Raw genomic sequence first — 16,594 nt, forward strand, 5'->3', positions numbered from 1 at the left:
AGGCAGAGCGGAGAGCACAACAGGCAGAGTGACGAAGTACACTGCTGAGGGGAGCAGCAGGCATCAGGAGAGGTCTGCGCACCATTAGGGACCCTCACCCGGCAGGTAGGGATCGAACCAGCACTGCAGAGGATGAGGACAGCTTCGCAACCCAGCACTCAACCACTGCGCCACTGGCCCACTCCCCTTTTCTAACCCTAATCCCTCTTCTCCTCCCAACCCCCACCGTAGTGTGTCTCTGATCTATAGCTGCTTGTTGATTTTGATTTTTACTTTATTGCAATTAGTCTTTTTCCTGGTCCTTATTTAGGTTTTCTAAATTCCTGCTATGCGTGAGACCATCTGGTATTTTTCTTTTTCTTTCTGACTTATTTCGCTGAGCATGATCCCTTCCAGCTCCATCCATGTTGCTGCAAATTGCATGAGTTTATCTTTTTTGATTGCTGAGTAATATTCCATTGTGTATATGTACCACATCTTCTTGATCCAGTCATCTATTTTTGGGCAATTGTGTTGTTTCCATAGCTTAGCTATTGTAAATAGTGCTGCTATAAACATAGGGGTGCAGGTGCCCTTTGGAATTAATGTCTCTGTGTCCTTTGGGTAAATACCTAGGAGTGAAATTGCTGGATCATATGGAAGCTCTATCTTTAGCAGGTTGAGGAATCTCCACACAGCTCTCCATAACAGTTGGACCATTTTGCACTCCCACCAGCAGTACAGGAGTGTTCCTTTTTCTCCACAGCCTCTCCAACATATGTTGTTGCTAGTTTTTTTTTTAATATGTGCCATTCTCACTGGTGTAAGATGGTATCTCATTATAGTTTTGATTTGCATTTCCCTGATTACAAGTGATGCTGAACATTTTTTCATATACCTGTTGGCCATTTGCATTTCCTCTTTGGAGAAGTTTCTTTTTAGCTCTTCTGCCCATTTTTTAACTGGATTTTTTTTTTTTGTTTTTGTTGAGTCTCATCAGCTCTTTGTAGATTTTTGTGATCAGTCCTGTATCATTAGTGTTGTGTGCAAAAATTTTCTCCCAGTTGGTGGGGTTTCTCATTGTTTTGATTATCGTCTCTTTTGCTGTGCAGAAGCTCTTTAGTTTGATATAGTCCCAGCTGTTTATCTTTGCCTTCACTATCACTGCTTCAGGTGATGTGTCTGTAAAGATGTCTTTGAGGTGCATGTCATGTAGTGTTTCGCCTATGTTTTCTTCTATGTATTTTATGGTTTCAGGTCTTATGTCTAGTTCTTTAATCCATTTTGTGTTGTTTTTTGTGCATGGTGTGAGGCAGTAGTCAAGCTTCATTCTTTTGAATGTAGTGACCCAGTTTTCCCAGCATCATTTATTGAACAAGTTTTCTTTGCTCCAGTGCATATTCTTTGCTCCTTTGTCTAATTATGTCTGGATTTTCTATTTGGTTCCATTGGTCCGTGTGTCTGTTCTTGTTCCAATACCATGCAGTTTTGATTATTATGGCTTTGTAATATAGTTTGAAATCTGGGAGCACACACTCTTTCTTAACCAACTGCAGCCATTAAGGTTCTGCTCCCCCAAGAAAGGGAATCTTTTTTTTTTCCCAGTTGGGTTCCTTACCAGCTATCTTGGCTCCTCTCTACTTCTAAAATAGTAACAACCAGACCCACTGAAAGCTGAGGAATAGAGCTGTGTTTATAACAAACACACTTGCTGGTTATAATCCTAAAGTCAGGGTCAGAGGCCTGGGGTCAGGCAGGTGAGCAGAGGCCTGTTGTTCTCCCTCTGTGTTCCTTGGGCATTAGAGTAACAGTTGTTGGCATCTCTGTCTTTTCCAGCATCCTCATTCCTTTCCAGCAAAGTTCTCTAAGACACTCACAAAAGTATTTTGTCAGCTGCTTAGGAGAAAATTCCAATGATTTTTCAAATGGTGAAAGAACTGCACTGACATTTGGTCCTGGCTCTAATTTATAGCTGAGCAATTAGGGGAAAGAACTTTAATTTCTGCAAAAAAAGTTATGTAAACATATTTTTAATTTGTGTCAAAAATGTTATGTAAACATATTTTTCAGAGCTCTCAAGAGGACAAAATATTCTGATGACAATGATTCTTCTGTGTTCTGTTGTTTCTATGGTTCCTTGGGAATGAATGATCTCAAATGCAATCCAAGAATAAGACACTGAACAAGCATTAGATATTCTCAGATGCCAGACACAGCTTCAGGAATGGTCAACACTAGACCCCAGTGCTCTTGGACCACACTGATGTTTGCAAAAGAGGTGGTAATGTTCAAACCAGATAGGAGATGGAGGAGACCAGAGTGGGAGAGCCTAGCAAGCCCAAAGCATGTTTGGGGAATGGATGCTCCTGCCTTCCACTCCCCCTGCTGACAGATGGACACCAGAGGGTCATGCCAGCAGGAACAAGTTGTCCTTCAAAGCTTGCTTCTCTCTTGGAGATTATGAATTTTCCCAAGGCTCTGATTTTTTGTTTTATTATGGTAAAATATACTTAACATAAAATTGACTGTTTAAGTCATTTTCTTTTTTTTTTAATTTTTTTTTATAGAGGCATGTTTTATTGATTTATTTTATTTGTTTGTTTGTTTTGTTTTTACATGCACTGGGTACAGTCAGAAGCGCGGGAGGGTGAGAGAATTCACCAGAGCCAGAGTGGGGAGCAGAGCAGGCAGAAGGACCGAAGTACACTGCTGAGGGGAGCAGCGGGCGGCAGGAGAGGTCTGCGCGCCATGCGGGACCCTCCTCTGGTGGCCGGGGAGCAGCCGGGGATCGAACCGGCACCGCAGAGGCCGCGGGCAGCTTCGCAACCCAGCGCTCAACCGCTGCGCCACCGGGGAGGCCCTTTTTAAGTCATTTTCAAGTGTACAGTTATTTGGCATTAAGTACTTTCACATGGGTGTACAACTGCCACTTCTATTTATCTCCAGTACTTTCTTGTCTTCCCAAACTGAAACTCTGTACCCAGTAAATAATAACACCTCATGCCCTCTTTCCTCCATCTCCTGGAAAACACCATTCTACTTTCTGTCACTATGGATTTGATATTCTAAGTATGTCATATAAATGGAATTATGCAATATTTGTGCTTTTGTGATTGATTTATTTCACTTACATATTGTCCTCAATTTTCATCCATGTAGGAGAACGTATGAGAATAGTCTTCCTTTTTAAGACTGAATAATACTTATCTGAGTGTACATATCACACTTTATCATTCTTCCATTTATCATTCCCAAGTTCTTTCTGTATGTGACTAAAACTGCTGTGAACCTGCTTGTGTACATATCTCTGATCCATCTTGGGGAGTAGTTTATGGACTCTACCAGAACCCTCTGGAATCCTGATGGGGAAGCTCTCTACTTTATCTGGGAGCTTTCAGTGGGTCAAGACACATGGCACTGGGAACTAATCCCCATAGGAAGAGGGGGTAATGGTGCTGATGGCCCTTCCATGGAAGTGCTGGGTTCTGGACCATAGGCCAAGGACAGAATGTGAAGACCCCTTGAAGGCAGAACTGGATTTCAGAAGTCAAAGCTATTTCAAATGGAACCACATTTTTCTCTCTTTTTTAATATTTTTAAAACTTTTTAAAAAAAATTTTTAATACTTTTTTTTTAAAAGATTTATTTATTTATTTATACAAGCACTGGGTACAGTTAGAAGCGCAGTAGGGTGAGAGAATTCACCAGAGCCAGAGCAGGGAGCAGAACAGGCAGACTGACGAAACATACTGCTGAGGGGAGCAGCGGGCGTCAGGAGAGGTCTGCGCGCCATGTGGGACCCTCGCCCGGCAGGGGGGGATGGAACCAGTGCTGCAGAGGATGCGGGCAGCTTCGCAATCCAGCGCTCAACCACTGTGCCACTGGGGAGGCCCAAATTTTTCTTTTTTTTTTTACATAAATCTTGTAAAATTCAAGGATTGTGGGAGAATTTTCCAGGAAACAACAGTTATCTCACTTTTGCTTCAGGCTCAGGCAAAGACCTGACTCTAATTCTTCTTTAGAGGGGCCATGCCCAAGCTAGAGAGAAAGGGGATATTAGGTAAAGAAGGCTCTGTTTATCTGTGGGCACCACCTATGGAGAAGCACAGGAGGCTATCTGATTGATAAGAAAATCTTCCCTTGGACAGCAGATGACCTCAGAGAGTAGCAGCTCAACTCAGTGCTCTTTGATGTTAAATTTCCTACCTGGGGTCCCAGCCCCAAGAATCAGGTTGCAGAAATAGGCACTGCCCCTGGGAGGACAGGTAGTGAAGAACAGTTACATGGTATAGAGCTGTGTCCTCTCTATCCTACCTGGCCCAGAGTAAGACCTGGAGTTGAGAGAGGAGAGGGTGGGGTGACAGGAAAGGTAAGGGGAGAAAGGAGAGAAGAGGTTGGAAGTAGGAGGCAAAGAGAAGGTGGGGGAGCTGGGAGAAGAGTAGACTGGAAGAGTGAGAAGCAGTCACTTTCAACATCACTGGGGAAAAGATATTTTCTTTGTCTTTAATGGAAATCCACAAACTGAGCTTAGTATCTGACAAAGAAGCTATAATAGCAGTAGCAAATACCCCAGGATTTCAGTTGCAACCATGAAAGGCTATATCCTATGAGAAAAAGTCAACTGGAAATAAGCTATTTTTTGAAGCTCCACATAAAAACATTGAAAAAATGAAGTAAATAACAACCTAGAATCCTATTTACAGCAAAAAATTCTTCAAAAACAAAGGCACAGCAAAAGCATCTTAAGTAATCAAAAAGAAGAAAAACCTCAAAAATTTCAAATGATTGAAATGATTCAGAGTACATATCTATTAGGACAACTACAGTAAAAATGACTTGAAAACATCTAACCACTGGTAAATTTAATGTCATATTTGTGAATAAGCATATAATCTGTGGGCTATGGGAGAAACCACATGAATCTTAAGAAAATACTGCAAATTGAAAGATAATGAGAATATGAAGTGGAGTTTCCTAAGATGCAGCCAATGCAGTTATTAGAGGAACATTTATAATCTTAAAAGATCCATACATTAGCAGTGCTTGGATGACACAAAGAAGAGTGAGGAGGGAGGCCTGTTTGAACCCTTAGGGTCAATGTTCCCAGGGAAGTGGAATTGTTTAATGAGAAGATAGATGTTTTTTTTTCAAGATTTATTTATTTATTTATACAAGCACTGGGTACAGTCAGAAGCACGGGAGGGTGAGAGAATTCACCAGAGCCAGCGCAGGGAACAGAACAGGCAGACTGATGATACACTGCTGAGGGGAGCAGCAGGCGGCAGGAGAGGTCTGCGCACCATGTGGGACCCTCACCCAGCGGCTGGGGATCGAACCGGTGCTGCAGGGGCTGTGGACAGCTTTGCAACCCATCGCTCAACCGCTGCATCACCAGGGAGGCCCGAGAAGATAGTTTTTGAAAAAAAAAAAAAAAAGTAGAAGATGTATCAACGGATCCAAGCAGAAATAAGCATTTAAAAATGTTTTCTTAAGGGAAAGGGAATAATCATAGTGGAAATTAACTAATGTTGAAGGAATTATGCCTAGCAGAAAGGGAAGTACATTGCTAAATCCAAATAAATAGTGAACATAAAAAACAGCAATCATCGTATTATGTGCTTTCAAATATGTGGAATTTAAACACATGGCGATAATACACAGGGAAGAAGGGGATTAGGAGTAATAGTGTTGTAAATTCTTCTCACTATCTTTGAAATGGTAAATGTAATGTACAATAGACTTAAAAATTGATGATGCCCATTATATTATCTGGAATTACCACAAAAGAAGAGTGAAAAAAGATGTAACTAAAAATCATTTAGAGGAATAAATGTAATAAAAAATATTTTTTAATAATAAACATACTTGAATAATACAAAAATGCAAGGAAGGAGAAAAGAAGGAACAGGGAACAGAGACAGATCAGATGAATAGAAAACAAATAGTAATACGGTAAATTTGAGTTTTGACACATCAGTCATGAGTTATCAGTAATCAGTAATATTGAGTAATTGTATATGGAAGAAATCCTCCAAATAAGACTGTTAGGCTGATTTCAGAAATGATTTGCTGCTTCTAAATCATTTAGATGCAAGGAAAAAGATGGATAAAGATCTATCATTAAAACATTGATGAAAATAGTGCTGATGTAGCTACATTGACATCTGACAAAGTAGATGTCAAAGCAAGGGTCACATAGATAAAAAGATACAATTCACAATGAACAAATGGTCTCCTGTCAAAAAGTGTCAAATTCTATTTGTAGGGGCACTTAATGACAGAGTTTTAAAATTCATAGTAAGAATTGTGATAAAAAAGAATAGACAAATTCACAATCATAATCTTAGTGAGAGATGGTAACTCATTTTTCAGTGAAAGAACATAAAAAAGAAACTGAAACCCAAAATCAAATCAAATTAAATCAAACCCTTTAAGTCAGAGTAAAAAGTAAATATATGGACAGTTTGAACAAAATGTCATGCTGACATACATAGATAGTTAACCTAACTTGAAAATTCAGAATACACATTCTTTTCAAGAACATATAGAGATTAGATATATTCTGGGCAATAAAGCAAATCTCAACAAATGTTGAAGAAGAGAAATAACAGAAAGTTTCTACAGCAGACTTAAGCTAGAAGTCAACACAAGATGAGTTAGAAAATTTGCCATGGTGGAAATTAAACCCGTGTGACTGAACAGCCCACAGATCAAGAAAGGAGTCACAATGGAACGTATTTTGAAGTGAGAGAAAACGAATGTCCCCATATCAGACGGGCGGAGGAGGGTCAGGGCAACTATGGTGCAGATGGCCCCTCATCAATACCCTTCTCCCATTGCTGGCTGCACACTCTGTAATTCTCTGGGCTCAGCTGGTGGTGTGGGCTCTGGTCAAGGTCAGCAGGCTTGGTCACTGCCCGCACAGCCCAGGGATCATCAGAGTCTCCATGAATTATTGTGACCCTGGTATTTCTTGTTTTCACTGAGGGGAAGCAACGTGGAAGCAAGACTGCAGGGGTGATCCTGCAGCAATTGGAGGGAAGTTCTCAGGGAACAGTCCTGGAAAAGTGCAGAGATAGGGAATGTTGCATACGTGTCCCTGTGTTCAAGGCTTTTGTGACAGAGGGAGGAAAATGGGACCTCCTGTGCTGTCTTCTGTTTGGTGATGTTGGGAGGTACAAAGCAGGCTGATAAGGAGGAGGCGTGGGCTGGGGCTGCATGGGACACAGCTGAGGAGGGTGACCCAACCACAGTGGCAACCCCCTTGGTGCTGAGGCCAAGCAGCATGTTCCTGAAGGTGCCGCTGCTTTTGGGGCTCACTGTGCTGGGCACTCATGTCTGGACAATTCAAAAAGAATTTGTTGACATCAGTAAGAATGAGGATTATTTTATGGGTTCAGTGGAGTTTGCCATGGCTCAGTTCAATGAGAACAATGTGGAAGAGGATGCATACAAGTTGTTGGAGGTCAGGCGAGCCCAGCAAAAGGTGAGTGAAGCCAAGGCCAGACTTGGTCCTGATGAAGCACCCTAAAGTGGGCACGATGTCCCGGGGGCTTGAGTGTGGAGGGCCCCACCTCTGACCATATGCCGAGGAGACAGGAGAGTGTACTTCCTCCCTGAACAGGGCACAGGTTTACGTGTGCACCAGTGACGTGAGTGTGTGTGTGTGTATGTGTGTGTGTGTTGTTGGGCACAAGTGAGTGTCTTGTGTCAGTTTCAGGAATACCTGAGCCCCAAACAAAGTCAATTTTCTAGACCTTTCTAGGTCAATCCAGCGAGGAGAGATCCTCTCTGGGTGATTTCTTCTGTATTTGAGCTCTTTGTCAGTTTTCTTTTTTCTCTTTAAGGAAATAAAATCATAAGCCTTACTAACTTTCTTTTTTTTTTTTAATTTTTTTTTTAATAGAGGCATGCTTTATTTATTTGTTTGTTTGTTTGTTTATACATGCACTGGGTACAGTCAGAAGCGCGGGAGGGTGAGAGAATTCACCAGAGCCAGAGCGGGGAGCAGAGCAGGCAGAAGGACCGAAGTACACTGCTGAGGGGAGCAGCGGGCGGCAGGAGAGGTCTGCGCGCCATGCGGGACCCTCCTCTGGTGGCCGGGGAGCAGCCGGGGATCGAACCGGCACCGCAGAGGCCGCGGGCAGCTTCGCAACCCAGCGCTCAACCACTGCGCCACCGGGGAGGCCCTCCTTACTAACTTTCTGTAGAAGTGTAGTGAACAGCCAGAGCCTGCCTGCTTTCTAAATAGCCACCTCAAAGGACCTTTGCAAGACAGGCCCTTTGTGCAACCAGCTTCCACATGAAGAGAGAGTGTCCCCAACACCCCCCAACAGCCTTTTCTGGAGGCCTCCCCAGAGGCCGGGGCCCTGCTCCCCTGCAGAGGGGCCTGTGTGAGCTGATAGCGCCAGCACGGGCTGAGCGGGGCTTGCGGTAGGACCAGGAGTGGACCCCGAGACTCTGCTGTCCCTGTGTGTCCAGTGCACTGGCGCTTGACTGCAGGCGTTGGGATCAGGAAGAGTGCAGCAGAGAAGTCTACTGCAAGCTCTAGGTGTATTAAGGGAAGCCTTTCTGTTGCTTATATACTTGTAGAGAAATTGCACATGACATGTACATGCTATTTACATGCATATTCTGGTCTTTCACTGCCCTTCTGATTGGTTCTATGCCTTTCCTTTATTCATTCATGAGAAGCAAATATTTAGTGACTGCTTTATAAATTCCTTTTTTTTAAATTGAGGTAATTTTGATTTAAAACATTGTAGTATGATCTAGAAGCACAGGATCACATCCTTCAGGTGTGTGTTATTACACACCACCAAGACACTAGAAGTCCTCCACCACAGCACATGTGCTGCCTTCCCACTTACTCTGCCCCCTTCTACCTCCTCCTCTGGTAGGAGGGAGACAAATTCTACAGTCAAATTTCTAGTGTTTGTTATTGGTTTGGTTTTATCTGACTCTTTGTTTTATTTCTTTATATTCCACATATAAGGACAGCATCTAGTATCTGTCTTTCTCCTTCTATTTCACGTAGAATACCTCCCTCCAGTTCTAGGGAAACAGTATGGAGATTTCTCAAAATATTAAAAATAAATCCACTACATCATTTAGCAATTCCACTCCTGACTATCTACCCAGAAAATGCAAAAACACTACTTCAAAGGGACACATGTGCCCCCTATGTTCATTGCAGCACTATTTAGAATAACCAAGTTATAGAAATAACCTAAATGCTTAAAGACAAGATGAATGGGCTAGGAAATGCAGTATAGACAGACATGGCAATACTATTCACCCATAAAAATGATAAATTCTTGCCTTTTGCAATTTCTTCTCGACAGAGGTGGACAATGATATTTTTAATGGATTTGGAGATGGGCCGCACGATTTGTAAAAAACATGAAGATAATGATGAATGTCCCTTGCAAGAAGCACCAGGAGATAAAAAGGTTTGAGCACAAAATCAGCCTGATATACCGTGAATCTTCTTAGAGTGCAAAGTAATAGCAAGGAAGGGATATTAGAAAAACCGACAGTCCTCTATGTCTCATTTACTTCTCATAACAAACGTGTGAGGTTTTTCCTCCAAGAAGTAATTGTCTGTGATAGCAGCTGAGTGTCCTATCATTTAACTCTCCCTGGACATAGCATCACCTTCCATCACAGGTTTAGGGTTCAGACCCAAGAGACTGCCTCCCACTTCAGGTGCTAATTGCCATTAGTAGGTGCCCAGGTTACCCACAACTTTATCCAACTTGGCTACAAATCAGAGCTTCCCATGACCTCCTCCTTCTTTGAGCTTGACCAATTTGCTAGGGAAGCTCACAAAATTCAGGGAGGCCCTTCAGTTTACCTATTTATTTGTTTGTTTATGATTTATTTATTTATGCATACAAGAACTGGGGTACAGGCCAGAGGTGTGTGTGAGGGGAGAGGATTCTCCAGAGACAGAGTGGGGAACAGAAAAGCAGCATGACTGAAATACACTGCTGAGGGGAGAGTGGGCGAGTCAGGAGAGGTCTGCTGCGCCATGTGGGTATCTCCCTGGCTGGGGATCGAACTTGTGCTGCAGTGGCTGTGGATGGCTTTATAGGTTGTGTCTTAACCCCTTGTGCCACCAGGGAGGCCCAGTTTACCAATTTAATGAAGACTATAGTAAAGGATATGGATGAAGATATACTTAGGGTAAGTTCTGGAAGGGTCCTTAGCACAGAAGCTTCTCTCCCGGGGAGCTGGGTGAGCTATCCTCACAGTGTGGAGGGGGACCTCTCAGATGCCATACTAAAAGGATTTTATGAAGCTTCCTCACTTAGGCATGCTTGATATTTAATTCCATTTTAGCCCCTGTCCCCTCTCTGTAGGATGGGGTGCAAGGTTGAAAACTCCATGCTTCTAATCAGGGCTTGGTCTTTCTAGTGACTGGCTCCCATCCAGGGGTCATTTAGGAGCTTCCTGGAGTCACCTCAGTAGAATTTTATCTCTTAGAATTTTATAAAGTTTGGGCCTCCCCGGTGGCGCAGCGGTTGAGCGCTGGGTTGCGAAGCTGCCCGCAGCCTCTGCAGCGCCAGTTCGATCCCCAGCTGCTCCCCGGCCACCGGAGGAGGGTCCCACATGGCGCGCAGACCTCTCCTGCCGCCCGCTGCTCCCCTCAGCAGTGTGCTTCGGTCCTTCTGCCTGCTCTGCTCCCCGCTCTGGCTCTGGTGGATTCTCTCACCCTCCTGTCCGGAGCCGCCTGGAGCATGCGCCATGTTGCACATGTGCTCGATGAATTAGGTTTCGATTTACTGTTTTGCCTTCGGAGAAACCCCTGCGTTCTCCTGTAAATCACGCGAGACTGAGAGGCACGATGGGAGGAGCGACCAGGGTATAAGAAGGGAACCGCGAGAGATAAGGAGGACTGTGAGGAAACTGTAAGGAGATACTGCAAGGGTTACTGCGAGAGGAGCAGAGAGAAGGCCAGGGAAGTAAGAAAGTCAGGATAAAGGAAAGACATGTAAATACAGTAAAAGGATAAAGGAAAAATAAAGAAGCAAACGCTAGCGTCAAGTCGTCAAGCCCCTCATTTCAATCCTCAGCCCTTCTCTTCTCGTGCCTCTGAACCCCGCGGGTCGGGACACCCTCCCGCGCTTCTGACTGTACCCAGTGCTTGTATAAATAAATAAAAATAAATCTTTAAAAAAAAAAAGAATTTTATAAAGTTTTCAGGAATCCTGTGTCAGAAGCTGGGGGCAGAGACAAATAGGTATTTTCTAGTATCTCAGGCCTGTGGGAGGAGGCTTAGGAAAGTCATCAGGGACATGCCAATGTAGAATGAGGGGTTCTGTTCCTCACTATGTCTGGTGCTCCCCCAGGAGGAGAAAGGTTCATCTGCTATTTATTGGGCAGAGGGATTGTGCCCAGCCTGACCATCTCCTGGGCATCTGCCAGCTCCCTCGGAACTCACTAGTGTTCACGCAGCATCAGGTGCATGGGGGATACCCATAAGGGCAGGAGTGTTCCCACCAGGTACCTCTCAGAAGGCTCCAGACGCAGGTGGGTGGATTCAGTAACTCCTGTCCATCATCCTGGTGGAGGCTGGAGCTTCTCAATTCCTGCCCTAGGCCACTGTTTGAATTTGCGTTTGTTTACTTTTGTAGGTTCTAATGCATCCTGAGTTCCTATGTGCTACATACTACAGCACAATATGCTAAGTGCTCTCAGTGTGGTACATTGTTCTAATTTTAAGTTTTATCATTCCCTCTTTTAGGTGCTCTGCACTTTTATTGTGGATGCCCGCCCTTGGTTTTCCCAGTTCCTCCTCTTGAACAGCACCTGCCTGCAACTATAGATGCAAAGGAGTCCCTGATTTCTCCCAGCAGAAGTCCATTTTCCTCTGGAGAATGACAGTCTGTAGTCCTAGATGTGTATAACACCAAGGGGAATTAATGGCATTTGGAGTATTTTTGGCGTCCCTGTCAGTTTTGCACTCCCTTGTCATTTATTTTCTGTCTTGATGTCAGCAACAACTGTTGGAAAATATATCTTTATTGTCTTTACCTTGGCTGTAGGTGCAGTGCTGAGTAAACCAAACTCCCTAAGTCATGTGAGTCCCTCCTTACTGGTTCTGAATAGTTTGTACCTTTCTTCCTCCCTCCCTTCCCCCACTCCCTTCCTTCCTGTGTTCATCTTTCCTTGCATCCATACAACCATTTGTCCCCTTCTCTCTCTCCCTACTTCCCTCCATCCATTACCCTTTCCTTTCTTCCCTTCCTTCCTTCCATTTGTGTATTTATTACTCCAATCTCTCCCTGCCCCTCCTTGATTCCACTCTAAGGGAACACAGAGAATTTTGACAGGGAAGAAACTCTTGTGTCCACTCAGCTTCCATGTCTGGACCAGGTTCATAGTGAGTGGTCCTTCTGCAATGGGTCATCCCCATCACAGGGGTGGAGGACACGTGATTGAAGCTGACAGAAAACTCTGCCCATCACCAATTCTCTAGGGTCTCTGAGGAAGGCTCAGCAGATGGCCACTCCAGGCCCCACCTGCTTCCTGATCCTGTGTTCCTCCAGGGTGTGAACACCATTCACCTTCCCCGGAACAGGCACTGTGGTGACAGACACCCTCTTATGGTGGACATCTCTACAGATGGCAGAGAGATGGAGGATGTGGGGCACGTCTGGGGACAGGGAGGCCATGGCAGTGCCGTGGAGGAGTACTTCAGAAAGGAGAGGCTGATGGATCTTTCATCTTTCCTTCCAGATTTCTGGGAATCTGATTTGAGCATCACTTATTTGAAAGTCTGCCTCTCTCCAGATTTATCTGTCTGCATGATGTGTCCACAAACAATAAGGAGAGGGAGTTTTCCCCACATGATTCTGGGTAGCTCCACTGGGCACAGCACAAAGGCAGTGGCCTGTATTAACTCTGGTTCTTTGACCAAACAGTATGTAGCTTTTCCAACCTCTCCCCACACTCTGAAAGAGGCATAGATAAATTTATGAGGGTGGTTGTGTGTGGTCAGCAAAGCTGCTTTTGCACACCATTGGCTTCAGGGCACTCAGCACAGAGTGGGGAGCCATTGTTTATGGGTCCTCTGTGACCAAGGATAGCCAGGCCCTCCTGAGCTCTTCTCTGTGTTGCTCACCAGTAAGCACCTTCACCTCAACTCACATTGCATTGAGGAAAACTTGATTTTTGGGCCTGCTCTTTTCAGTTTTGCTCTGTTTGAACTCAGATTCAATAGAGTCATCAAGGAGCTTTTCAAATGTTTCTTGTGTGAGGCCAGGCCCTTTGGAGTTAGGCCCCAGATGCTGTTACTTCACAGCCTCTGCTACTGAGTAGTGAGCCCCTATGAACACCAGTGTACAAACAGAGGTGCCTGACTCTGACTAGGGCCTCTGTATGCTGGTGTGGATCAGAAACATGGCCTTTTGGGGACAAGGCTATAGCTATGCTTTATGGAAGTTACAACAGTTTTACTGAGGGGCCCCCTCCTGTCATCATCTGCGATACATAATGCAACCCAAAAGGGCTGCAGGGAGAACAGCCAAACCCCCAATCCCGGGAGGAGAGTGTAAAGTACCTCTGTCTATAACTCATAGAAGTCACAAGCTAAAGGTCAAAAAATATATACAAATTTAGAATCCGTTTAATAACTTTAACTTTGTATCATTGACAAGATGTTCACTAAACTACTCCATGGCATTGCTGCCTTGGCATTCATTTTCTTTGGCGAAATGATTGGAAACTGACACATACAAGCACATGGCCAAGTTAGCAGCCAGCAGAGTCCCCAACAAATGTTAGGTCCTGATGTGATCTCCCCAATAGCATTTGTGAACAACAGTGTCTCCCATCCCCCAGAGCCTTCCCCTTGGGTGCCCCTGAACCCTATATAACTTACCCAAACACTACTTTTTAATTTGAGTTGACAGGTCCAGCCTCACCCCAGAAATCCCACTCACAGACCCTGATAAACCTGTGTGCCCAGGTTCTGCCCTCTCTGACTGCATTTTGCCTTGACCTCCTATGTGACCCCTCCATGAGGCTCCTCATATATGCTGAATATTTCCCCCAGGACTTGTGAGTGACTAAGTTTTCAGTTTCATCTTCATTTGTGATTCATTGTTGGACCATGACTCATCATCCAGCATCCTGTTTTCCACTCAATGAGTGTTAATTTGACAAAATCATAGTAATTGTATAGAACATTCACCAACAATGTCAGAACACATATTCTTATTGAACTGAAGGAACATTTATCAAAATTGAACATGTTCTGATTCATAAAGCAAAGCTCGATGGATTTCAAAGAATTGATAGCACATAAAATAGGTTCTTTGGGCACAGTGAAGTTCAAATAGAAATTAAGGAGCAAAAGATTTAAAAATTCAGCAATACACCTTTAATTGTATGGGCTAGAGAAGTAAACTTAATACAGATTATGGCGTATTTTTGGAGCAAATGATCGAATGCTCATGATGTAACAGTATGTGAGATGCTGCCAATGTTTAGCTTTAAAGGGGGGTTAAGTCTGGAAATACATATATCTTTAGATGGACAGGAGGATGATTGGTGACTAAGTCTTTCTCTCTCAAGACATTGCAATAAAAGAGTGTAAATGAGTGAAAGAGAAAATTAATAGAGAGGGTCAAGAAATCCAAGCACTGATCTTTTGGAAAGTCTAATAAAATTGCTAACTCGGCAAGAGAAATAGAGAACAGAGAAGATAGACATAACCCACATCAGGAAATAAAAAGAGGCCTAGTACAGACTCTGCAGATCTCAAAATGTGGACTGTGGAAGAACAGGCATTGGAAACCTGTAACTTCTCAGGCAGGAGGACATGATGAAGTTCCAGTAGCCTTTGAAGCAGGCTGCTGCCTCCTCGTTGTGATTGCCCTAATGGGGGTCCTCATATGCCACCAATCAGCTGTTTATTGATGTTGACCATGTCCCCACTTCTTTCTCTTCCTGTGCTAGCCCTAGTCTCATCTTCATAATTGTTCCCACAGCTGTGCCTCAGGCCCTGTGTCCTTTCTAGGTACATCAGCAATGTAGAGGTGTCTGAATTATGCATGACTGAGGTAGGAAAATCATCCCAGTGCAGAGCATTCTCATGCACATGAGCAGCACGATGTATTTCCTGGTCTGCTCACTCCCACTGTCTAGTTCTCATCCTAGGTAGGGCACATATTGATCCCACAGTTACTTTGAAAAGAGCCTGACACATTGATAGGGCAAAGGTCAAAGACCACAATTGGTAGAGCTGGTCGAGAATGCATGCTGACCCAGGGCTGAACTTTCTCAGCCTCTGATCCTGTCTCATGCCCATGGCTGCCATATTTGCAGAGCCCACCTCTCATACTAGCTTAATTCTTGTCCTGGGTGTTATCTTCACTCACCTCAGGACATAGAGATGCCTCTCTCCCCTGCCAGTCCTGGCCAGTCCTCTTGGAAAGTAGTTAGCACCTACAGAGGACAAGGGGAGATGTTCCTGAGGTCAAGGGTTGCAGTCAAGGTTAGAGATAGACCTGGTTTTTACCTCAACTCTGCAGGACTCTGGGCCCATCAGTATTCCAAATGGTCTCTGGGACTCTGCCAGTCTTGGGATGCACAACAAGAGCACAGTGACTGTGCTCAAGGCATCCACCTAGGCCTTCACAGGGCTGAGCTAGGACAGGAGGAGACTGCCCTGGAAATAGGCAGGAGACAGGGCATGTTGCACTCAGGCCCTGGGGTTCAAGATTTATGTGACAAGGGGCAGGAAGGATGATGCCTGCTTTGCCTTCTGCTTGCTGGTGACTGGAGGGACAAGGCAGGGAGTGGAGAGGAGGGACTGGATAAAGAATCCAGTCAGCAACTCAGAGCTTCTGTGGGGCAGGACTTCGTGGGTGAGGAGCCATAGAGCTGCAGCTACCAGCTCCTCCCACGCAATGCTGACCTGCAGGGCTGTTGTTGACAGCATGTGCCCCAAGTCGATACTGATTCTGGGGCTCATTGTGCTGGGCCTTCATGCCTGCACTTGTAAATTTGTGGACATTGCTAAGAGCACCACTTACTTCACCCTGTGTGTGGAATTTGCTGTGTTTCAGTACAACGAAGCACAGCCAGATGAGTTTGCCTACAAGTTGCTGTGGGTGCGACGCAGTCAGCAAAAGGTGAGCACCCCTTCCCTGTCCTGTCTCCTGCACCCTATGTCCCCTGCAGCCAGGCCTGGGGGTGAGTCCTTAGCCTTAGGCTGCAGAAAAGGGTAATGGATTTTTAGTTGTGTAACTATTTTTTTTTAATATAAGCATCATTAGCAGTACTCCAATTTTTTTTGATTGTTTTGTTTCCCTGATGAGTTGACACCCTGAAATACTGGGGAGAAGAAAAGAGGTTGAGCAGAGAGGAGAGCATTCAGGGCAGAGACTGAGCTGCATTGTGAGGGAGAGAAAGAAAGTGCTTCATCTGTTCCAGTTAAGAGAAGTGGATGGCAGGAGTAGGCCTTCATGACAGATAAGAGAAGGGTGAGCTGGCAAAATGAAACAAGGAGGAAAGGCAGCGGGGACGGGAGCTCAGGGAAGATCCCGGGAGATGATCTCCTGCAGGAAGCAGGCCAGCCTGGACTGCACAGCTGCGGGGGTTC

At 44.6% G+C, this 16,594-nt stretch overlaps 1 protein-coding gene across 1 annotated transcript; it reads left to right on the forward strand.

Annotated features, from left to right (window-relative positions):
• Window positions 1-7,264: 7,264 nt before the first annotated feature.
• On the forward strand, window positions 7,265-11,809 carry LOC311180049 (putative cystatin-16; the record flags this gene model as incomplete). The annotated part of the gene is made up of 3 exons (XM_084247725.1): window positions 7,265-7,465; window positions 9,324-9,431; window positions 11,729-11,809. 3 exons carry the CDS (start codon window positions 7,265-7,267, stop codon window positions 11,807-11,809), a joined length of 390 nt encoding a protein of 129 aa, XP_084103851.1.
• Between the last annotated feature and the right edge of the window lie 4,785 nt (window positions 11,810-16,594).

This window comes from Talpa europaea (genome assembly GCF_964194135.1).
Source record: "Talpa europaea genome assembly, chromosome: 11".
NCBI classification, from domain to species: domain Eukaryota; kingdom Metazoa; phylum Chordata; class Mammalia; order Eulipotyphla; family Talpidae; genus Talpa; species Talpa europaea.